This window comes from Rhinoderma darwinii, chromosome 6, assembly GCF_050947455.1.
Source record: "Rhinoderma darwinii isolate aRhiDar2 chromosome 6, aRhiDar2.hap1, whole genome shotgun sequence".
Taxonomy (NCBI): Eukaryota; Metazoa; Chordata; class Amphibia; order Anura; family Rhinodermatidae; genus Rhinoderma; species Rhinoderma darwinii.
In genome coordinates, this window is record NC_134692.1 from 37000545 (window position 1) to 37026794 (window position 26250).

At 39.4% G+C, this 26250-nt stretch overlaps 1 protein-coding gene across 1 annotated transcript in view; it reads right to left on the reverse strand.

Annotated features, from left to right (window-relative positions):
• Window positions 1–26250, reverse strand: part of PDE11A (phosphodiesterase 11A) — a 374654-nt gene that overhangs the window by 255164 nt on the left and 93240 nt on the right. The window contains exon 2 of the mRNA XM_075829512.1: window positions 18219–18377. Coding sequence (XP_075685627.1) covers window positions 18219–18377 — 159 coding nt within the window. The remainder of the gene's footprint in view (window positions 1–18218; window positions 18378–26250) is intronic.

Sequence of the window (26250 nt, forward strand, 5' to 3'; positions counted from 1 at the left end):
TAGTTCTGACCGAACCTGTAATTTCTGTGCGCCGAGCAAGGTACTGTCCAGGGTGCTGAAAAAGTTAATGGGCTGCACTAACTCTTTCAGTAACCTTGACAGTGCATGCTCGGCGCGCGGAAAATAAAATTTTAATGCAATAAAAAAAATAAAAAAATACGTTCATACTTACATTCCTCCTGTCCGGCCTCCAGCGATGACGTTTCATCCATGTCGCCGCTGCAGCCAATCACAGGCTGTAGTGGCGGTCACGCACGTCAGGATGACGTCAGAAGGCCGGCTTCCAGGGATGACGCTTCATCCCACGTGACCGCCTCTGCAGCCAATCACAGGCTGCAGCGGCCTTTGCAGCCAATCACAGGCTGCAGCGGCCTCTGCAGCCAATCACAGGCTGTCGCGTCAGGAAAGAAGGTTGGACTGGAGGAAGAAGAGGGACTCGTCACCAAGACAACGACCGGGTACGTATGAAATGCTTTTTATTTTATTTTTAATCAGCAGCCTCTTTTCTCTATCAGTGATTGATAGAGACAAGTGGCTGCCGATTAGTATAATATTTTTGTAATGTTTTTTCTGCCCGCCCGGGTTCGGTCAAAACGTGTTCGGCCGAACCCGGTGAAGTTCGGATTCGCTGCGAACCGAACTTTTCGCGATGTTCGGACCGAAACCGGGTTCGGTTGTCCCGGTTCGCTCATCTCTACTGGTTCTGCATATTTATTTATTTATATTTAGCGGCTTAGGTGACATTGGTGTTCACAGTGTGCTCTATCTCTCTATCTATCTTTCTATCTATCCATCTATTACCATCAAGGTAAAATGGCATTTAAAAGGCTGTTACTTTATGTATACAATTGATTATATATTATGAAAAAACATATTTGCCTTATGATAATTAATAGTCCAAAGCTAGTTCAATGCGTTTAAGCAGAATTAGGTGGATATAATTAAATCTAAAATAATTAGTATCATAAAACCATGATAAGTGAAGAATGGAATGAGAAACAATTAGCTAGCCCAACCAACACATCCATAGCAAGCAACAGTTATGGAAAGATTTTATTTCTAGGTTATTCTATTGCACATGCAGAAAGACTCGTAGCGCAGATCTAGAGACGACCTCTATCAAACTAAGGAGGGGTTTTTTTAATTTATTTTTTTAAACACTGGACTACATTGCGTTGTGTTATATTAACATGGTACCATCTGCTGGTAGAAAAATGAAATGCAATATATTGGATTTTAAATATACCTAATTATTTTGAAGATGTTTTACCACAAAACTTTGTAGCACATTACAGGCAGGTCAAAGTGTATGCTCAGCTAAGGATAGGAAAGAATTACTAGTTCAGCGAGGGGAGTAGATGTGTGTCCCAGTTTCCTATGTTAACAGTCATAATTACAAATTATGTTCTATGGAGCACAGGAAGATAAGCGACTGGCAGACACATCTGGCACTACTTATCTTTCTAGAAACATTGGAAATATTCTACTTTTCCCACCAGCCAATGGTCTGGCACCTCCATAGAAAATAGATTGTTGGTAATCCACTAAAAATATTGATTGTCTAGTCCATTTAAAAGAATACTCCTCTAGTACCTGAACAGGTGGTACATGACATACCTTTCATGTTCTTTGAAATCCTGTGTCATGCACTGCCCTGTCAGGCCCTTCACTAAGTATAACACAGAGCATTCGTTTTTCCTGGAGTGTTCCTTTAAGTCTATGGGAAAAGAAGTGGGCCCCTACATTTGATTTGAAGGTTTGGATGGTGGGAGAAATGTTGGGGTAGTGAATCCCAGAGAATGAGGGATGGGCGGGAGAAATCTTGGAAGGTTTCATGAGATTAGAACAGAGTTGTATGGAGGGGACAGATTGTGGATAGCCTTGTATGTCATTGTCTGTAATTTGAATTGTATTCGCTGGGTGGTGGGTAGCCAGAGAAGGGACTGGCAGGAGAGGCAGTATAAGAATGAGGGGAGAGGAGGATTAACTTGGTAGGGGAGTAGAGAATGGATTGGAAGGTTGCAGTAGTGTTAGAGGGAAGACCAGAGAGGACGGTATTGCAGTAATCTAGGCGGGTTAGGGTTTGACACAAAAAAAAAATTCTTTTTTTTATAATAAATTAATCTATGTTAATAAACCAAAGAAAGCACATATTTCTGAATTAGCAAAGAACTTTTTTTTTTTTTTGCAAAGTTGCATTTAGGAGGGAAAAGCTATAATTGTCCTTTATGTAATAAAATCTTTAACCACAGAGTTCAATAAGCTTCTTAACAGTCAGTATAATGACTGTGATAATAATAGTAGGTCTGGATGTCCATAAAACACACCAAATAATAAGGGATTGCTTGCAAACCTAGAAAGACTGGATTTGCATCTCACCACTGGACCAGGTCAACAGACCATACTTGCTCACTCAGTGTTTTCCAACCTTAAAACTATGGGGGAACCCCTGAACAATTTTTCAACTACTCCTATTATTTCTACTCTAAAGAGGCTCTGTCACCACATTATAAGTGCCCTATCTCCTACATAATCTGATTGGCGCTGTAATGTAGATAAGTGTTTTTTATTTTGAAAAACGATCATTTTTGACCAACTTATGAGCAATTTTAGATTTATGCTAATTACTTTAATGCCCCACTGGGCGTTTTTTAACTTTTGACCAAGTGGGCGTTGCAAACAGGAGTGTATGACGCTGACCAATCAGCGTCATACACTTCTCTCCATTCATGGCCATTTGTACTCAGCACAGCTTGATCATGGTATGCTTTCACATACACCCACATTAACTTTACTGAAGTGTCTTGAGAGTGAATAGACATCACCTCCAGCCAGGACGCGATGTCTATTCACAATCCCAACACTTCGGTAAAGTTTGTGTGAGACTTAATCGCTGCACAGCATGATCTCGCGAGATCATGCTATGAATGACAGCACAGCGAGATCATGCAATTAAGTAAAATTGGCTTTTGCCTTCCTCATGATCTACATTGAAGGATAACAGGCTGAACTAGTTGGACTTGTGTCTTTTTTTCATAATTACATACAGCACTATTTTACTTTGTATAATCTGCTTTGATTGGTTCATACAATAAGACGTTAGAAATGGTTGCCAGCAAAAGTAACATGTACCCAATTACTTCACAGTACATGACGACAACGAGCTACAAATATCAACACCAAAATATTTTTCTGCTTCATCCACATCTCATAGTCCTGCCAAACGCTTCTCAGAATGACCTAGTACTACCCTGTGGTGTTCAGCTTATCGCATCTAGACAAGCAGTTAATGAAATAAAACAGAATCTCACTGAAGACCAGAATGTTCACTGGCTCATAGATAGCACAACAGACAGATGGGAAATAAAAGCATACGTCCACTAAAAGGTCTTACTTACAAAAAGTGTTCTTGATGAGGTTGACCTTTCGAGGTCCGCTCTACTTGGATTCTCTAGCAACATTTACTTGACCTTTCTTACAGTATATTGTCTTCTTGTATTGTATGTTTAGCTGAAGAAACTGTACGTGGTATATACTCTTTTCTATGTTACTTGTCTCCAGGTAACCTTAATAAAAAATATTCTGCAAATTAAGTTTATTGTAATGAACATTCCTACTCATATGTATCATTGTATTATAAGGATAGATTCCATAATACCGCTGGTAAGAGTATATAGAGTGTACTTCAAGTTATCAGGGGGCATAAAAAACAGTTAAAGAGGAGCGGTCGCCTCACCTAACTTGTGTGTTTTAGTAAATAAATGTATTCCCCATGAAATAACAATTTTAAAACCTCTTTTCTTATAACTCTACGTTGGGCTGGTCCTCTGTTATTCCTCCTAGGAATGTTTGACAACTGGGTGTAACCAGTTTGAGGTGTGTCCCTATGCAGACTGACAATGTATTATCAGTGTTACCAGAGTGAGACTAGGTAGGGATACAGCCCTTTAAACCGGGAATGGTAATACCCAATTGTCAATTCGTTCATAAATTTCTAGGTGGAATAACAGAGGAACGGCACAATGCAAAGTAAATATGTTCAAGAATTGTTATTTCATGTGAAATACAAGTATTTACAAAAATATACATGTCAGGAGAGATGACAGGTCCTCTTTAAGTAACAATTTCAGTCCTGCTACTTGTATATCAGAGAGAGGAAGACTTTTCTTTAATAAGAGTTTCCTTTATTGTATTTAGGATTGACTAGTGTTTCAAAAAGGATTTATGGCCTCCACAATAAAAAATACTTAAGGGAATTGTTTGAGAATAGAAAAACATAGTTACATCGTTAGTACTGTTGAAAAAAGACACATGTCCATCAAGTTTCACCAAGGGATGGGAAAAGGGAAGGGAAAAATTTCTACACATAGGAGCTGATATTTTTTTGTTTTAGGAAATTATCTAAGTCTTTTTTAAAGCCATCTACTGTCCCTGCTGTGACGGCTCCTGCGGTGACTATTCCATAGATTCACAGTTCTTACAGTAAAGAAGACTTGTCGCCTCTGCAGATTGAACCTTTTTTTCTCCAGACGGAGGGAGTGCCCCCTTGTTTTTTGAGGGGGTTTTACATGAAACGGGTTTTCACCATATTTTTTGTATTTCTATAAGTTAATCATGTCCCCCTTAGTCGTCTTTTTTCAAGGCTAAATTGGTTTAATTCTTTTAATCTTTCCTCATAACTTAGATTCTCCATGCCCCTTATTAGCTTCGTTGCTCTTCTTTGTATTTTTTCTAACTCCAGGACATCCTTTCTATGAACTGGAGCCCAGAACTGAACTGCATATTCTAGATGAGGCCTCACTAATGCTTTGTAAAGTGGTAATATTACACCCCTGTCCCGTGAGTCCATGCCTCTTTTAATACACGACAATATCTTGCTGGCCTTTGAAGCAGCTGATTGACATTGCATGCTGTTATTCAGTTTATGATCTACAAGTACACCCAGATCCTTCTCAACAAGTGACTCCCCAAGTGTAGCTCCCTTTAGGACATATGATGCATGCAGGTTGTTCGTACCCAGATGCATAACTTTACATTTATCTACATTAAACCCCATTTGCCAAGTGGACGCCCAAACACTTAGTGTGTCCAAATCAGCTTGCAGTTTATGAACATCTTCTATAGACTAAACTATACTACATAGCTTGGTGTCATCTGCAAAAATATAAATAGTGCTATTAACACCATCCTCTATATCATTAATAAATAAGTTGAATAATAGTGGTCCCAGTACGGAACTCTGGGGTACACCACTTATACATATGTGGTCATACTGCAATAAAGATTTTTTTTACAACCATATTATAAATGTGGTAGATCAGGAATTCTTTGACAAAAATCATTCACATCAGGCAACCATAAAAAATGGTGGAAAAAAACACAGAAGCGTGAGCTTGACATTACACATTGTAGTCATTTCTTTAGGATTAAGTTACTAGCAGACAGCAAGTTTCAAGTTTGAAAAACTAAACTTTATCTATTCAAGAACTACTGTATTTCTCATTTCTCTCCCACAGACAAGATTGTTTTCTTCCTCTGAGAAAAAAACATACAAGCAATCTAAGAGAGTCTCAGGACTGATGTGGAGAAGGAGCTGGAGACACGGAGATGTGAAGCGCATGATTTTAAATTCACAAGTAATGTAATATTTTCAGCAGTTTGTATAAAATTGTGGGGGAGGAAAACGATCAAAGCATTAAAGTGTGATGGTTAGATTATTCAGGCTTCCAATAAAATAATATTGTGACAGTAGTACATTGAGATTTATTGTGATTGGAAATTACACACTGTCCTTATGCAGATTTGTTTCTCTGAATTCATGACCAGTAATAAGAGTTAAAAATATAGAAAACAAAAGTCCAAAATTGGACCCACTAAAACTATATACAGTCAATTACTGCAATGAATGCTGGGAAATTATGTTAGGCTGATAACAACCTAAACATTAAAAAGTAAACCTTGTATTTTCGGCTGTCATTGTATTTCAGGCCCTTCGTGGCAATGTAATTTTGCCATCAGTAAAGGGTTACTGAACTATGTTGCTATATTGTTGTCGTCTTCTTTATCCCTCTACTAGGTTCTTTACCCCTCTACTAGGTGGCACTTGTGCAGTGGTGAATCCGGACACTGTTTAGCAATATTAGGAGTAGATATGCTACGATACGCTACATAGGAGAAGAGGGTGGTTAATCCGGCCAGAGTCACGTTGCATACACATTGCTTCCTGTTGAGTTTATTGACCGTTTTGATAAGGTAAGGCAAGGTGCTTGCTTTGTTTACATCTGAATTTAGGGCGCCGGGATGTTCTGCCCAGACGCCATTTTAAGGCTGCATGTACCATTCTGTAACAGAACGATGGAGGACGCATGTCGCACATTAACGGGCCTGGGGGTAGCGCTTAGTGTATAAAACAATGGTGAGATGGCCAAAACTTTGTTCAGTGTTGGGAGGAAGTTATCGTGGCCTGGGCTCTGCGTTACCTCAAAGAGAAGGCGAGGTGTTTCTGCAAGTGGGGAAGTGGAAATAGCTGCTGAGGAAATGGAAGGAAAGTGACTGACAGTGAAGAGATTGAACGGAGGTGAGTATGTTGGACTGATGAGGACCGTACTATGTCAGTATCTATAGTTGGGTCTGGAGTGGTGACAGGTTCTTAGAGAGAGCATGGGTGGTATGTACGGATAGCTGGGCAGGTAGTGGTGAAGGGTATGTGAAAGTGAAATGTGACCCAGGACAGTCAGAGAGATGTATCGGTCGGTGTCCAACATTAGTGAAAGACTTTGGGTATGTGCACACGATAACTGCATTTACATCTGAAATTACGGAGCTGTTTTCAGGAGAAAACAGCTCCTGAATTTCAGACGTAATTGCATGTACTCGCGTTTTGCGGGGCGTCCATTACGGACGTATATTGGAGCTGTTCTTCATTGATTCAATGAAAAACGGCTCCAATTACATTCCAAGAAGTGTCCTGCATTTCTTTGATGAGGCTGTTATTTTACGCGCCGTCTTTTGACAGCGACGCGTAAAATGACAGGTCGTCGGCACAGTACATCGGCAAACCCATTGAAATGAATGGGCAGATGTTTGCCGACGTATTGGAGCCGTGTTTTCAGGCGTAATTCGAGGCGTAAAACGCCTCCATTACGCCTGAAAATAGGTCGTGTGAACCCAGCCTTAGGGCATGTTCACACGCTTAACAGAAAATGTCTGAAAATACGAAGCTGTTTTCAAGGGAAAACAGCCCCTGATTTTCAGACGTTTTTTGAGCAACTCGCGTTTTTCGCTGCGTTTTCACTACATTTTTTGGAGCTGTTTTCATTGGAGTCTATGAGAAAACGGCTCCAAAAACGTCTCAAGAAGTGTCCTGCACTTCTTTTGACGAGGCTGTAATTTTACGTGCCGTTTTTTGACAGCGACGCCTAAAACGACAGGTCGTCGACACAGTACATCGTAAAGCCCATTGAAAAGTAATGGGCAGATGTTTGCCGACGTATTGGAGACGTTTTTTCAGACGTAACTCGAGGCGTAAAACGCCTCCATTACGTCTGAAAATAGGTCGTGTGAACCCAGCCTAAGGGTTGAGAATCTGTCCATTATGACACTTGCAGAGACTTTTACAGAGCAGCCACCATCTCGAGGGTCACTAGGCCTGATGTAATGCAGACAGCAGTCACCATCTTGAGGCCTACTATGTCCAAAACAGATCTCCCTTGTACCAAAGAGGGGTGCGTATGACCCTGTAACTGCTGATCATACAGACAAGCCAGCCATCTTGCCAGCCTTAGCCATAACTAAAATGTGCTTAAGTAAAAGAGAATCAGTTGGCACTGCTGGGACCAGTGCTGGACATTCGGCAGTATACTGCCCACAGAGGCGCAACAGGGACTGCAGTATAAGTCTAGGGAGGTGCTGGGCTTCATAGGTAAGACCATATGTAACACAACGCAAGTAGAGAGACAAAAAGCCGCACTCACCTGGTCTGACGTAGAAAATTCTTTAATCCTTGGTCACTCAAATGCTTGAGAAAGCGTTGTACGCGAAATGGCTGTTGCCTGACACGGTCTTAGTCTTCCCCCTACTCCTTTTTTCAAGCATTAAAGAATTTTCTACGTCTGACCAGGTGAGTGCGGCTTTTTGCGCTCTACTTGTATTGTGAGCCATAATTAAGTTTGTGCCTTCCAAAGTGGGATTAAAAACTTCAGCTGTGTTTAGATTAGGGAGTTTATGGAAACATAACCCCAAACCCCAGTGTTCAGATGAAGCAATGGCAGCCATTAAAGTGAAGGTCCCCCTTTGATTCAATGTATGTTTGGTGGTGATCCGACCACAGTGATCCCCACTGAGCGCTAAAATGAGATGGCAGTGGCGCAAGGAAAAAGCTGTGATACTTTGTCTCCTGTCGACTATGCTCAACTTTCTCTAGAGGCGGCACGGTCAGCTGATGTTGTATATGTCCGACCATGGATCTGAGTGGAGTCACTAGTTTTCTAGCAATGCTGCCACTTCTAATGATGAGCGAGGGTCAGATCCCTGCTGATCAGACATTGATGGCATATCCTTGCGATTTACCAATAGTGTCTCATTTCCCTTCATGATGTCTCTACACAGTTTGTCATATCTCAATGTCGTTTTTTTGCTAAAAAAACAAAATGGTTGGGAATCAAAATAAATTAGTTAATTTCTAAATTAAATAATTCATTATTTATCTTGTACTGAATCTGAGCTACAGGCTGTATTAAAGTCTGAAGCTTAATTCACAGTTCTCAGGCTCCCAGCATTCCTTGCTGATTTCTAGTCTGCACAATGCTTTCTCTAGTGATTTGAACGCTAAAAATTGTGGACTTTACACCAGGCACTGTACAGTAATCTAATAGAAAGTTAAATAACTCTCCCATTGCATTAGAGGAGTTTGGCAAAATTAGCCCAGTAGTGGTATGTGCGCATTTTCATGACAGGTTTCCAGCGTCTGGATGTAAATAATAAATGCTTCCATTCACTAACTGCAAGCAGAGATCTAAAAATTAAATCACAAAGTATAAAAGAATGTTGAGTAACTTTTCCTTATGCTATGAAAAAGTTTTGACACTATATCCTACTCGGTATAGCTGCCTACAGATGAATTGATTTGTCCTCCAATCCAACAGGGACACTAGGCAATAAAGGAGAAGACATTGAAAGATACTGGAACCATGGTAATTATTTTTCAGGTGGAAAATCATTCCAATTGTTCCATTGCTGGACATCTATTTTTTTCTCATCTGACAGCCAATTAAATACTACGATTGTATCGTTTATCAGCAAGGACTAGGAAGAAAGTTCTAAACTTGTTCCAAAAATCTCCAACCATAGGGAATGACTATTCAGTACCATAAGGGTATGTGCACACAACCTCTTTTCAGATGTTTTTGACTCTGTGTGTGAACATACCATAACAATTATTGGTGGTCGTTTACAAATTTTCAATGTCTGTTACTGTATGTCTATGGTGTGCTTCAGTGGCATGTACATAATATTAATATAATCATTAGGCTTCTCACGTTGAGTATTTGATGAGGATTTAGGCACAAATTCTGTGCCTGAATTTTTATCAAATCCGCTGACATTCCGCATCCAATGCAATTGCAGGGGGTTTTTGTAGCTAGAAACAGACGCGGATTTCATTCTTTGCACAGAAATAAATGAAATCCGCAGTGAAAATCTGTGGCATTTCCGCAACAGATTAGGCATGTTGCAGAATTTAAAATCTGCAGCGTGCCCAGAATCCCCTGTGGATTTTCAAATCCAGCAAATGCTGCAGATTTTCAGCACACTTCCGATGCAAAGACTGAATTAGCTATTACCACACCAAAATCCTTAAGGCTGGGTTCACACGACCTATTTTCAGACGTAAACGAGGCGTATTATGCCTCGTTTTACGTCTGAAAATAGGGCTACAATACGTCGGCAAACATCTGCCCATTCATTTGAATGGGTTTGCCGACGTACTGTGCAGACAACCTGTAATTTACGCGTCGTCGTTTGACAGCTGTCAAACGACGACGCGTAAATGGACTGCCTCGGCAAAGAAGTGCAGGGCACTTCTTTGCCACGTAATTTGAGCTGTTCTTCATTGAACTCAATGAAGCAGAGCTCAAGATTTACGAGCGTCTCAGACGCCTCGCAAAATGCGAGGAGGAGCATTTACGTGTGAAACGAGGCAGCTGTTTTCTCTTGAAAACAGTCTGTCTTTTCACACGTAAATGACAGCTAGCGTGTGCACATACCCTAAAGGGAAGGTGTCATGAAATTATTATTTTTTTTTTATAATATTGCTTTTAGTATGATATTAAAATAAATTTTATTTGTGTTCTACTTTTTATTTTTTTTCTTACTTTTACTTCTCTATGGAGGCTGCCATTTTTTTTTCCATCTCTGTATTTGTCGATTAACGATACGCACAGAGATGAAATACGGCACATACAACTCCATAGAGAAAGCGAACGGGAGCCATTCCACACAGACCAAAACTAAGCTCGTTCGCAGAGCGAAATCCGGCGCCATTTTCTTGTGGACCGGAAGCCGCTGCCGGACAGTAAGATGACGACTTCCGGACGCGGCTTCTGGCCATATGTTCAAGGAAGCGAAGGTGCAAGGCATAGGAGCGGAGGCGGCAGGAGCAGGTAATTTATGTTCGTGTATGTCATGTGTGTATTATGTTCGTGTATGTTCGTGTTATACTGTCTGCTGAGCACTGCATCTAATCCTCCTACACTGTGCAGTCGCTCAAAAAATAGCGGCACACAGTGTAGGACGTTTGAAGATTCAAACCCCTCCTTCTCCTGGGACTAGCCAGAATAAGTGAGGGGGGATTGTGTGAGGACACTAAAGCGAGTGTGTCTAACTCAAATTTGCAGCATAAAGCAATGAGGTTGCTTTACCACATTGACGATGCTGCAATTTTGGGACTGGTCCCTCTAGTGCCCAGCACATGGAAATATTATAAATTAGAATCTAATTTATAATATTTCCTGACTTGTGAAAAAATTAAAACAATGTGTAATCATTCAAATAATAATTGTTTAAGTAAAAAAAATAAAAAAAAATTCTAGCGACACATTCCATTTAAGTTACACATGCAAATTTTATTGTGAAGTTTGGTGCGGATTTTCAGGCCGGTTATACAGCTTAATTTTTACACTTTATGTGTGAAACTAGCCTTAGGGTATGTGCACACGTAGAGTTTTCAGACGTTTTTCGGGCAGTAGACGTCCCGAAAAACGGCTGAAAAATTGGAAGCAGAACGCCTCCAAACATCTGCCCATTGATTTCAATGGGAAATACTGCGGTCTGTTCCAACGGGGCATTATTTACGCAGCCATTTTTCATTCACTCTATAGAAAAACAGCTCCAAAAAAGGCCGTAAAAAAAGCTGCAAAAAACGCGAGTTGCTCAAAAAACTTCTGAAAATCAGGAGCTGTTTTCACTTGAAAACAGCTCCGTATTTTCAGATGTTTTTGAGTTTGTGTGTGCACATACCCTAACAGTTATCCTATCCAGTCTGATACTTAAAAGACCATGTAAACCTTTAAAAGTGATTTTAATTTTTTTTATTTATTTTTAAATGTAAATAAAAATGTCAGTCAGTGTGTTTGGTGCATCTTTCAAATTAGTTTTTATTCAAAATAATTTTTACTTTTAGAGATACAGCTGCTCTGTATGATGTATAGAGCAGCTGTATCTTACACTGAATCCTGTACCCAGAGACACACAGGAAAAGTAAAAATTATTTTTAATAAAAAAAACTAATTAGAGAATTTTACCATACACACAGACTTTTTTTTAATTTATTTTTTAAAATCACTTTCGAAGGTGTACATAGTCTTTAACAAATATCTTTACGTCTATGGCAAGATTAACTGATTTCTCCCTGAAAAATCTGATTGCCACACAAGAGATTTTGTTAATGGCAAAATGAGAAATGATTATTGAATAATATAGAAGGAAGGCATCAATTGAAACCTTATCTGCAATGCAACTGTTATTGCCTTAGGAAAGAATTGCTGCCAGCCCATGGACTGCTTGGAAGGGACTAAGCTAATGACAATGGCTCAAAATTATTGGTGAATTGTTAAAGGCTATGTACACCTTTAACATAGTTTGTTTTTTTTTGTTTTTAAATAAAATTGTGCAGTTTGATTGGTGCAACTTCCTAAATACATTTTATTAAAAATCGCTACTTTTTGAGATACGTAGCCTTTAAAGAGACATAAGGGCTGGGTATTCTTTGATGAGCTAATGGAGAGTAAGGGGGCCGCATACTGCTCTTGGACGGGGGTCCTCTGCTGTCTATGTACAACCCTGAGTACGTATAACCATCTGTTTAGCCTGTTAATGTTGGATGATTTGCAGGTATGGTGAGATAGATAGATAGATAGATAGATAGATAGATAGATAGATAGATAGATAGATAGATAGATAGATAGATAGATAGATAGATAGATAGATAGATAGATAGATAAATTCAGCTCCGCAACATCTGTATATACGTTTTTGCATAAAAATAGTAGTAATAGATACAAAAAATAAAACCTTCACTTAGCTGCAAATAATTTTTCCAAAAATAAAGTAGATTTTGTTTTAGGAAAACAATACAACTAAGCGCTTGATCTGCACAGTTGTCACATATTTTACACTGAAATGATCACAAATGGCTGTAGGTGTGTTCAGATTCTGTCTCACAAACGTCAGTCGTAGTCAAGGATACAAGACAATGTAACCATCACGCTGATCATATCGGGTGAACTCACTTTCTAATACTTTGAAGTATCATTGCAGAGCACACTGTTCCCTCTAAACTGCGTGCTCTGTCAATGACAGAGTTAAATATTCCACACTGTGCCGACAGGCAGAGCTGTCATTGGGCTCCTTTACCTCATTAGAATGTTGTTTTAACTCTTTCCTTTCCAGAGCGCACAGTTTAGGGCAAGTACAGACGCAGTAGAAGAAATCTGCCGAATATGTGGCAAAATCCACATGTGTTATGTACATGCGGGTATTGCAGTGGAACGTGATGTGGATTCACTGCAGATTTCACCCCATAGATTGAAAGTGTAGAATCTGCAATGAAATTCTGCTGCTTTTCTGCAACACAATAAGCATCGTGCAGATTTAAAAATCCGCGGCATGCTCACATCTCCGCGCTGATTGGCTGCAGTAGTCACATGCTGCCTGCATATAAACAATCACCGGGAGGCACACCGGAACGGCAGCACTGGATCACCAGGGAAAAGGATAGGCGAGTACTGCTTGTTTTTTATTTCAGGATATTTGCAGCCATTACTAAAAAAGTTTATGAACCCGGATAACCCCTTTAATCCTATTGTGCGATGTACATGCCGTTTTAAAAACCTGGATAGCTCTTTTAAAGAGTAACTAAACTTTCAACAAACTTTGGACCCCCACCAATCAAAACTTCTGACATGTCTGAAGTTTTTTGAAACTTTAGTTACACTTTAAGTATTGTTATAATCTATTTATAATGTGACTCTTATGTAGCCCACAGGATGACCATGTTGATATTTTTCTTTTTGTATTATATTTTTATATGTCTATAAAAGGTTTCTTAAGCAACAAGGATTTTTGGAACACCTGACAAACTGATATTACAGTTAAATTCCATGTTTCCATCACCCAGTTGCCCAGAAACCTTGCAAGTTCCAGCACAGGTAATTTACTTTTCACAGGAGGCGTAACTTGAATCTTCCAGGCCCCAATCCAAAATCTGAAACTGCTCCCACCTACCAAGTACCATTTATAATTATGGGACTTAGGGGACAGAGGGGCCATTGGGTTCAGACAAGAGTCCATTTGCTACTGCTACCCCAGCACCCCCTATAGCTACGTCCCTGTCTGATATTCCAGCATGGGACCTCTCCTTGGCATTAGCTGATATGGAGGATCATTGGTACAAGATAATCAGCAAGTTTGCGGTAACATGGACGTCATCATTCAAGAGTCAGCACGAGGACATTGAGCAGATCAGCATGCAGTAATCATTGTCAGCATGGAATCTAGGGCACAGGTCGATAACATCTAGGTCCTAATTGTCAGGTTAATAAATGCATTCAGCAGTGGGAATATTTCTATCCAAGTACAGGAACTCTGAGCATGAACCAAGTACATATTCATTCCATAATTCACAATTCCAATCATCCGGCTCCATGGTGGTTCTGCGCATCCCAGATTATTGGAACTTAAATGTATATCATAAAAAAATTCATATTTGTAACCAACTGTACTTGTGCATTATTATAAATTAATGAATTACCATTAGTGCATACCTCATTTTATTCTCCTGGGATTATAGATGGAATATTTATCTGCTGCATTGAGGTGTCAATATATTCAAGCTACACCCTGTTTTAGGCCTCGTGCACACTTCCTTCATCGTTTTAGCGGCCATTTTTGACGGATCAGTGTGCAAGTTTTAGCGGCCGTGTGGTTTCCGTGTGCACTCCGTGTTTCCGTTTCCGAGCATGGTACTGTCCAGGGTGCTGAAAGAGCAGGATTGTTCAGCGCTAGTCACTGTACAGGGTGCTGAAAGAGTTAATGGGCTGCACTGATCGGCGGTAACTCTTTCAGCACCTTGGACAGTGACTAGCACTGAAAAATGAACATGCTCGGCGCTCGCAAAATACAATTTTAAAGAAATAAAAAATAAAAAAATAAGTTCATACTTACCCAGAACTCCCTGCATTTTCCTCCTGTCCGGCCTTCTGCGATGACGTTTCATCCCATGTCACCGCTGCAGCCAATCACAGGCTGTAGTGGCGGTCACACCGGACTGGATGACGTCAGAAGGCCGGCCTCCAGGGATGACGCTTCATCCCACGTGACCGCCTCTGCAGCCAATCACAGGCTGCAGCGGCCACATGGACTGCCACGTCATACAGAAAGATCGGACTGGAGGAAGAAGAGGGACTCGTCACTAAGACAACGACCGGGGGACGTATGAACTGCTTTTTAGTTTATTTTTATCAGCAGCCTCTTCTCCCTATCAGTGCTGGATAGAGAGAAGTGGCTGCCGATTAGTGTAATATCTCTAATGTACTTCTGCCCGCAACGGCTCCTTCACACAAGTACGGCACACGGATGCCTTCCGTGTGCCTTCAGTTTTTTTGACGGCCCCATTGACTTGCATGGGCCTCACAGTCACGGAATCTCGGACCAAAGTAGGATATGCGCTACTTTTGTTGGAACGGAGCAACGGGACCGTCAAAAAAACTGAAGTGTGCATGGCCCCATTGAAATGAATGGGTCAGGGTGCTAGCCATCAGAAAAACCGCTAGCACCCTGAAGAAAAAGACTGAAGTGGGCATGAAGCCTTAGTTCCAGCTTGCCTGTATTTCAATGCCAATAAACGCTACTGGCCTGATAAAGAATTAGTTGATGGACGTAGGGACAAGCAGATTTTTGATACTAGAGATTCTCTCATTTATCAGAGGCCCTTTGGTTAATAAAAGCTGAAACCTGATTGGTTGCCACAAAAAACGACTCCACTCTTATTTGCACAAGCTTTTTACATCTCCCCCAAGTTGATCATTTACAACCATGGAGTCTTCTTTGCAGTCACAGTTTGCATGCTAAGATCATAATGATAAATGTAGTCCCCAAGAAAATAAAGAGGGTATAGCAGATTACATACATTTTCTTAACAATAGAATATATTTCCATAGGACAGAATTACATTTTACACTCAGCAATACTGTGTCGCATCATTATCTGACGGATCCTACAAAAAAAAAAAAATCACTGTGTGTATATGTACTCTTGGCCTTCTCATTATTAAAAAGGTCATTTAATAATTATAGATTTTCTTAACCTTGGAGATTATAAATGTAAAAAATGGTAGAAAAATATGTGATAATTAAGGACTGACCTTATTTTCCCAACTTTGCTGTGTATTTCATAAAAGTAACGACATTTACATGTTAGGGAAAAATATAGCGGTCTGCTATATAATTACTATTGTCCATATATAGTTCCCAGATGTACTCTATGCATTGTCAGTGAAAGCATATGCCTCATACCTCATATTTGACTCAAAAACAAAAAGGCAAAATGTATTAGATCATTAGGAAATGTAAGAAATTCAGCAGAACTGGTCATTATCGAATCAATATTACACTTCACAATCTATAAAATAATGGCACAGTCTACGCAAGCCAACAGGCCAATTGTATACACTGGGAATGCCTCTGACGACAATTACCTTTGTCATTCAATCACCTGTGTCATGCTCTACCAATGAATAATACTTTGTCAAACTGAACATGAAAATAACAAATCTGAGCCCATTCTCCAGAGCAAGAAGATCTTACACCACAAAGCTTCTTGTACCATTTGTGAATCAATAGAATCGGTCAATTCCTTCTACTAATGGCCCCAGAGTTTCCATTTTTTACAGAAATGTGCTGTAAGAACGATGAGAATAACACAAAGTGAGGTTTTATTATTCAGGCGTATCAAGGCAAACAACAGAAATGGAAAAGCGACCATTCTGCAGACCTTAGTAAACCATAAACTTAATGCACAACCCACATAATGATTACCTGCTCATTTATAGGGGATGTTAGATAACCTCTATTCATTTAATCTATCAGGACATGTGGTTGTAAAAAAGGGAGACCTAATCTAGGGACTCTATTAGCTGGAGTGCGGATCAGTTATAAAGTGGCCCTTCCTCTAAAGGTCTTCTCCAAGTGATAACAGCTGATTGCGGGGTGTATTCTGCTATTAGCTTATTATCAGGGACCTGTATTGTGCTAAATCGACAACTCCTTTAATAACAAATTATTTAGAACAACATTTTATAAAGATGCTTTAAAAGCAGTGAATACCAGACATGTATACAGATGTATAGAAAATGTAACTATAAAGATCAAATGTGATTCCATCCATTTCTTAAATAAACTTACATAAAAAACAAGGATGCCTGAGAATCAATAACGTAGGATCCAATGGACTTTTAAATACATGTATGTGCCTTATATCATATGTTATAAGGTATTAATGTTTGTATCCCTTAAGCAAGAACAAATTCCTAATTTTGGGATTTTCATAAGCTCCCTTGATGAATTTAAAATAATTGTAACTGTAGCAGGTTTAGGGTCTATCCATTGAGTTGATAAATTTTTGCCGCCATTAGTATTGTATGTACAGGGTGGGCCATTTATATGGATACACCTAAATAAAATGGGAATGGTTGGTGATATTAACTTCCTGTTTATGGCACATTAGTATATGGGAGGGGGGAAACTTTTCAAGCTGGGTGTTGACCATGGCGGCCATTTTGAAGTCCGCCATTTTGTATACAACTTTAGTTTTTTCAATGTGAAGAGGGTCATGTGACACATCAAACTTATCGAGAATTTCACAAGAAAAACAATGGTGTGCTTGGTTTTAACGTTACTTTATTCTTTCATGAGTTATTTACACGTTTCTGACCACTTATAAAATGTGTTCAAAGTGCTGCCCATTGTGTTGGATTGTCAATGCAACCCTCTTCTCCCACTCTTCACACACTGATAGCAACACCGCAGAAGAAATGCCTCCCGATCTGACCCCCTTAGACTTTTATCTTTGGGGTCATCTGAAGGCAATTGTCTATGCTGTGAAGATACGAGATGTGCAGCAACTGAAACTACGGATACTGGAAGCCTGTGCTAGCATTTCTTCTGCAGTGTTGCTATCAGTGTGTGAAGAGTGGGAGAAGAGGGTTGCATTGACAATCCAACACAATGGGCAGCACTTTGAACACATTTTATAAGTGGTCATAAACTTGTAAATAACTCATGAAAGAATAAATTAATGTTAAAACCAAGCACACCATTGTTTTTCTTGTGAAATTCTCGATGAGTTTGATGTGTCACATGACCCTCTTCCCATTGAAAAAACTAAAGTTGGATACAAAATGGCCGACTTCAAAATGGCCCCCATGGTCAACACCCAGCTTGAAAAGTTTCCCCCCTCCCATATACTAATGTGCCACAAACAGGAAGTTAATATCACCAACCATTCCCATTTTATTTAGGTGTATCCATATAAATGGCCCACCCTGTACTATAGCTGGTATGTGTGAAATCCTAGACCCCAGAAACATATGAATAAAATAATAATGGAACAAAAATAACCATCTGTGTGAAAAAATAAATAAATTAGCGTGTGAAAGTCCATCCTACTTTTTCGTCATCCTCCGTAAATGGGGCTCCTCCAGGGGTCTTGTTTATGCCTTGAGCCACTCCGATAATTTCCCCATCACTATTCTGTATTGGCATACACAGCAAAGACTTTGTCTTATAGCCAGTTAGTTTGTCTATTTCATCACTGAATCGTCTGTCCTACAAGAGAGAAGAATATGAATGAAGAAATTGCACAAGATTTTAACATATCCATATTAAAGAAAATAGCTATTGTAAATTTTATAATGTGAAATACATATTTCCAAACCCGCTTATTATTAAATATAAAAAATACCAGTAAATAGAAAAATTTAGCAGGTGTATTAAATAGTGAGGCTGGAGTCACAAATGGCAGGGAGCCATACACCTTCAGCACCTAAAAAAGATGTACAATAAGGCTAGAGATACACAGCGATTTTGATTGTGGAACATCAAGTGTTAGGCAGATGTGACTTTTTTTGTGACCTTTGAAAAAAAGGCATTTCATAAAAAAACAAAGAAACAAAGACAACCACTATTGTGACATCATCCCAATAGGAAATTCTCTATTAATAAACACAAACACTATTGTGAAATACAATTGTGGCCTCAATAGAATAAAGCCAGGAATAAAGACAAAACTATTGTGAAATCATCATAACAGAATACAGCCAACAGATAAAACCATGGGAAAATAACGCACACTATTGTAACATCATCACAATACAACATAACCAAGGAATACAGACCAACAATATTGTGACATCACAATTGAATTTGGTTTAGAAATAAAGGCAAACACAATAATGACATCATCACAATGTAACTTTGCCTAGGAATAAAAACAAAACACTATCATGGCATCATTAAAATAGAACACAGCCATAGAATAAACACAGACACTATTGTGAAACATCACAATGGAACCCAGACTTAGAATAGAAACAACAAATATTGCCCCATCATAACAGTCGAGATCTTCCTAGGAAGAAAGTCAAACTATTGTGACAACACAATTGTTTGTGTCTCTTTACCTTGTACCTCGCTGTATGCGCTCTACAAAATTCTCTTTACCTATGCACATTGCATTGGCTGACTTTTTTAACATGTCTCTCTACCTGTATCCAGCACTTTACATTATAATGCCATTGGCATATTACATTTATACATTTGACAAAATCAAGACACAGCCAGTGTGGTTACTATACATGTGTCATAGATAAGCGCACACATCCATATTTATGGGTGTTCATGCCCTGGTCATATGATATCTTGTCCTGCACAGGTTGACGCCTCTCTTCATTGTGTGACTCATCTTTTTTAATGTGTTTGTATCGATTCATTAATAAAATATAGATTTTTTTTTATATTCATCATCTTTGTGCTAGTATTGATCTTCCCTTTGTTTAGGTTTTCCTATTTCGTTTGTGGTCAATGCACCAAGTTTTACTTGGTTTCATATGGGGGATGTCTCTAAGTGATATAGATGTGGAATAATTGGGTTTTGAACATGTATTATCATATAATACACTATATCACCACACATAGAGCCATATCCTGTAGCCCCTCATGTGTACAATTGGTTACAAACATTAGAATAGAACACAACCAAAGAATACAGAGAAAAAGTATTGTAAAATCTTCACATGGAACTATGGGAAGGAAGAAAAAAAACTATTGAGACATTATCACAATAAACCACAGTCAAGGTGTACAGAAAAACTCTAATGTGACATTATCACAATAGAAGACAGCTAAGAAATAAAGACAAACAATATTGTGATATTAGAATGGAACTATGCATAGGAATAAAAAGACAACCCCGCTTGTGACATCACAATAGAACACTGCCACTGAATACAGATAAACACTAGTGTGACATCACAATGAAACACAGCAAAGATATAAAGACAAACACAAGCATTACAATAGAATACAGCCAAGGTATACAAATATACATTACTAAGACATCATAATTTAAAGCAGACAAGGAATACAGACAAACACTATAGTGACATTAGCACATTAGAACACAGTCAAGGAAAAACAACAAACACTATTGTGATATCATCAAAATAGAACGAACTCAAGGTATAAGACAACACTATTGTGACATTATCACAATGGAAATCTGCCAAGGTATAAAGACAAACATTATTTCTGATATCAACACAATGGAACACAGCAAAGGGATAATAACAAACACGATTGTCACATCACCACAATAGAATACAGCGAAGCTATACAGATAAAACACTATTAAGACATCATCAAAATTTAATGCAGTCAAGGAATACAGACAAGCACTAATGTGTTATCATAAAATAGAACAAAGCCAAGGAATTACGACTAACACTATTTTAACATAATCATAATTTAACGCATACCAGGAACAAAGAGATACACTATTGGGACATCACAATAAAACACAGCAATGTGAATACAGAGAAACACTATTTAGACCTCATCACAATAGAACACAGCCAAGGAATAAGGACAAACACTATAGTGTACAACATATGTACAACAATAACTATCTCACTGTCAGACCACGCTAGGTAGAATATTCAGTATTTAAATTCCAGAAAATGATAAAGCAACAAATAAATAAAGAGCAAGTTCAACACTTTACCATGCAAGATTCCCATGAAATAGCTACTGTATATCTAATGTCCTGTTTATTTTGAAAACTAATATTGGCAATGATTTGAAATGTAACCTTTTTATTCTGCTTTTTAATACTTCTGCTTGGACTATATAAACTATATGAAATAAAAAATAATACATAGATGACAGTGGAGGGGGATTACTAATTGGACTGATGTGCACCTAGAAGTGACACAGACATAAATAAACTGTATGTCTATCTGTCATGAGTATGAGAGACCCAATTACAAGGTTTCCAGAGATAGAAGTGGTGGCACATCTCTGAAGGAACTAGATGGACACATCAAATTCCTCAGATTTTCTTGTATGCTTTCTGCAATGCAGTTAATTTGCTCAACAAATCTATTACAAGTAGCGCCGGAAAACAAGATAACAGGCCGCATTATCATCATCATCATCATCATCATCATCGTCATTCATTGATTTTCTGCATGGTCCTTTATATCTTTTTATCTTGAATGTAAAATTACATAAAATTAATTCTGATCCAACAAAGGAAGGTAAGGACTAATATTATCATTATCAATCTATTATTTGTGTGCGTTTTACTACCAGCACCCACAGGGTTTCAAAATTAATGGTTCATAAGGATTCACATATGCACAAGCAGAGAAACATCAAGAGAAATCATCCTATAGACATAATCTGTCCAGTTAATAGCTCAACAGGTTCATCCACTAGCCTAGAGGCCCATAATTCTCACAGCGGAAGTCACATGTAAATACTTGTTGCGTCAGTAATAGGAAGATTTTGCTAGACCTATCTCTATGGAAAATCACATCACAGTACCACATGTAAAAACTCAAAATTACGGTTTTAGCTGCAGATTTAACGCTACAGTGTTGCCCATTAAAGTCAATAGGGAAACCTGTGTCGAAACTGAAAACATATGTCATATAACCGCCACCAATAGGGCATGCTGCTGCTTTCAAGAAAATCACAGAATGCCCTGAAAATGTTAAACTAAACTTTGCAAAATATTACGGCACCAGACACACTGCAAATCCACCCTTACACTTTATATTGTTTTGGCTTAAAAAAAAAAAAAAAAAAAAAAAGGATAAAAAATTGTACTGTGTGATCTTGACCTATTAGCCAAAACCAAGAGCTCCATGGTGGACCCTGTCCAGTCATAAGCAGCCATGAAGTGCTGCTGTATGGACATGGATAGACTTCTGTGCTTTGCTCTTAATGGCTGAAAATCCTTATGAATTATGCTTAGGGGGAATAATATCAATTGACATTAAAGTTGGCCAGGGGTTTACAATTCCTTTAAGATAGTGAGATATATTTATTAGTAGCCACCAATCATAATCACTTGTAACGATAACAAATGTCAACGACAGTCCTTTGACCCACAGCTGATACTGTACAGATAACTGATTGGCTGGGATATCTGATGTGATCCTGCATTGGATACAGATGTAGCAAACCTTATCTTGACTGATAAGTTATCAGCGTAAATTATCACACTGCAACAAGTTATCACTCAATTTAAAATCATTGAAAAAGTCAACTTAAAGGGAATGTGTTGCTAGAAAAAAATTTTTTTTTTTTTTAGTTAAACAATTAGTGTATAGGTGATTAAACATTGTTCTAATTTTTTTTAGTTTTTTCACGAGTCAGGAAATATTATAAATTAGATTCTAATTTATAATATTTCCCAGTGCTGGTCACTAGATGGAGCAATTCCCAAAATTGCAGCATTGCATGTGGTAAAGCAACCACATTGCTTTATGCTGCAAAATTTGGGAAAACTCACTCGCTCTAGTGAGCTCACAGAATCCCCCCTCCTTTATCCTGGCTAGTGCCGGGAGAAACGAGGGGATTGAACGGTCAAACCTCCTACACTGTGTGTCGCCATTTTTTGAGCTAACACACAGTGTAGTAGGTTTACATACACTAGTAAACACACAGTAAAACACTTACATACAGAGAAATCACTTACCTGCTTCAGTCGCCGCCGCTCCCTCCGGTCCGTCCTCTCCGTCTGCTACCGCCGCTCCAAGTGCACAAGTCCGGAAGCCGCGACCAGAAGTAGTAATCTTACTGTCCGGCCGTGACTTCCGGTCTACAGTTCAACTTGGACTGTGTGGGAGCGGCGCATGCGCCGTTCCCACACAGACGGCGTACACCATAGTGGATGGAACAGGCCCCGTTCGCATTCACTATGGGACTGTAGCTGCCGTATTCCATGTCTGTATGTGTCGTTAATCGACACATACAGAAATGGAAAAAAAAATGGCAGCCCCCATAGGGAAGAAAAAGTAAAAAAATAAAAAAACGTAAAACACAAACACACAAATAAATATAAAAGTTTTTAATAAAGCACTAAAATCAAACTGATGTAAAAACATTTTTTTTCGTGACACTGTTCCTTTAAAGTTTCTTGCCACTGTGTATTTAATGTGTTAAAAGTCAAGTTAAAGATAGCTACATCTGTATTATACAAGAAGGAACTTGTCTCGTAGATAGACTGCTTCTCACTTTACTTTTAGTATTCTGGATAAACTTCATAGGAAAGCAACACTCAAAATTTGGTTTGACATACAGTATAAATTTGGTCCTCTGGGTCAACAAAGGTAAGGGATAATTATTTTTTGTTTTTAACGCTCCACAACATCCTTTCTTTCCTTGGTTGAGCTGAATATACACATGGTTTTTTCAACCTTACTGTAACGTAGGGTTCGTGGATCCACTGGGCCATACCGACCTTGGCGGTATGGCAGCTGGCCAACAGGGCGCAGGTCACAGTCTATAGTTAGTATAGGGTACCTGTGGCATCTCGAACAGTAGCAAGGCAGGCTCGGCTGGGACTAGGCAGCGGGTAGACGTCAGACGTGGAGTAGCAGGACAGCTGTGGAATACAGCACAGCACGACTATAGCACAGCACGGCACTTGACCAGGATAGCACGGGATACAGGATACAGGAAACACTGGGAACTGGGAAACACTGGGAGCCCATTTGCTTAGACAAACTAGGATACGACAAACAACGCTCAGGCATCGAAGCAAGGGGCTGGGCCCCTCTTCTAGTCCAGGGCACTCATGGGCTGATTACATATCAAAGTCCGGTGCACGCGCTGCCCCTTTAAGAGCGGGCACGAGCGTGTGCACGCACCCTACAGGTCCCGGCCGAGGTGAGTGGAAGTGAGCGCTGGCGTCTCCTGAGGAGGAGACTGGGGCCTGAGCTCGCAGACCCATGGCTGCGGCCATCAGGAGGAGAGTGAACCTGACGGCCCGCAGCCATGGACATGACACTTACTATATCTTGTCCACTATATGACTGTCTCCTGTAAAAAGGTCTTGTAAGCCTAAGTTCACACTACCGTTAAGCTCCGTTGAGCTCTCTTCCGTCAAAGGAATAGACGAACGAGAGTCCAAACGAAAAAGCATCACTTCAGTTAGAATTACTATTGATTTCAATGGTAATTGTTTTGTCGCAGATGCATTGTTTGCTAGGTTTCCGTTTTTTTACGGTAGTGTGAAAGGAGCCGAAGTGTTACATGTTTTAATAAAGGTATTTATTCCATTTTTAACAACCTCTCAACAACTTATTAAATACTTCTCCTTTTTCTTAGTGAGTCAGTCGATCATACAGAATCTGGAGTCTCTGTTTGAAGGATTTTGAATTCCACCTCTCTCCTTTCTCAGTGGTCCAACACATATACGTTAATTTAAAATACTTTAAAATTACAAATAACCAACAGGTTTTCAAAAAGACCGCCACATGACCAGGGACACAGAAAGAAATCGAATTAATATTAAATGCATTTTGCAGTTAAGAAAAAAAAAAAAAAGAAAAAAAAAGCCCATATTCACCTTTTTATTCCTCTGAAGATTTAGTTACGACTGTTTCTATGGTCTCTATTCACATTGCTGAAGTGATGATTAACCGTTCCGACACGTAAACACTGATGCCAGTCACTGGCCGCAGTGGTCACATCCCGTGCATGCTGACATCACCTGCTGTCACACACTGACATGCTATCCAGTGATTGGCTGTAGCAGTCACTTGTTAGTATGACAAATAATCACTGCAGCAATATAGACAGAGACCGGCGGGGACCCCGGGAAATCTATTTATTCATAAACAAATAATATTTATACTATTATATTATTATAAGATCATTTATGTGCATCTGTGCGTGAGATGATTTCATTACACATCTATATACACTACCGTTCAAAAGTTTGGGGTCACCCAGACAATTTTGTGTTTTCCATGAAAACTCACTCTTATATTTATCAAATGAGTTGCGAAATGACTAGAAAATATAGTCAAGACATTGACAAGGTTAGAAATAATGATTTTTATTTGAAATAATAATTTTCTCCTTCAAACTTTGCTTTCGTCAAAGAATGCTCCATTTGCAGCAATTACAGCATTGCAGACCTTTGGCATTCTAGCTGTTAATTTGCTGAGGTAATCGGGAGAAATTTCACCCCATGCTTCCAGAAGGCCCTCCCACAAGTTGGATTGGCTTGATGGGCACTTCTTGCGTACCATACAGTCAAGCTGCTCCCACAACAGCTCTATGGGGTTGGGATCTGGTGACTGCGCTGGCCACTCCATTATAGATAGAATACCAGCTGCCTGCTTCTTCCCTAAATAGTTCTTGCATAATTTGGAGGTGTGCTTTGGGTCATTGTCCTGTTGTAGGATGAAATAGGCTCCAATCAAGCGCTGTCCACAGGGTATGGCATGGCGTTGCAAAATGGAGTGGTAGCCTTCCTTATTCAAAATCCATTTTACCTTGTACAAATCTCCCACTTTACCAGCACCAAAGCAACCCCAGACCATCACATTACCTCCACCATGCTTGACAGATGGCGTCAGGCACTCTTCCAGCATCTTTTCAGTTGTTCTGCGTCTCACAAATGTTCTTCTGTGTGATCCAAACACCTCAAACTTCGATTCGTCTGTCCATAACACTTTTTTCCAATCTTCCTCTGTCCAATGTCTGTGTGCTTTTGCCCATATTAATCTTTTCCTTTTATTAGCAAGTCTCAGATATGGCTTTTTCTTTGCCACTCTGCCCTGAAGGCCAGCATCCCGGAGTCACCTCTTCACTGTAGACGTTGACACTGGCGTTTTGCGGGTACTATTTAATGAAGTTGCCAGTTGAGGACCTGTGAGGCGTCTATTTCTCAAACTAGAGACTCCAATATACTAGTCTTGTTGCTCAGTTGTGCAGCGGGGCCTCCCACTTCTCTTTCTACTCTGGTTAGAGCCTGTGTGTGCTGTCCTCTGAAGGGAGTAGTACACACCATTGTAGGAAATCTTCAGTTTCTTGGCAATTTCTCGCATGGAATAGCCTTCATTTCTAAGAACAAGAATAGACTGTCGAGTTTCACATGAAAGCTCTCTTTTTGTAGCCATTT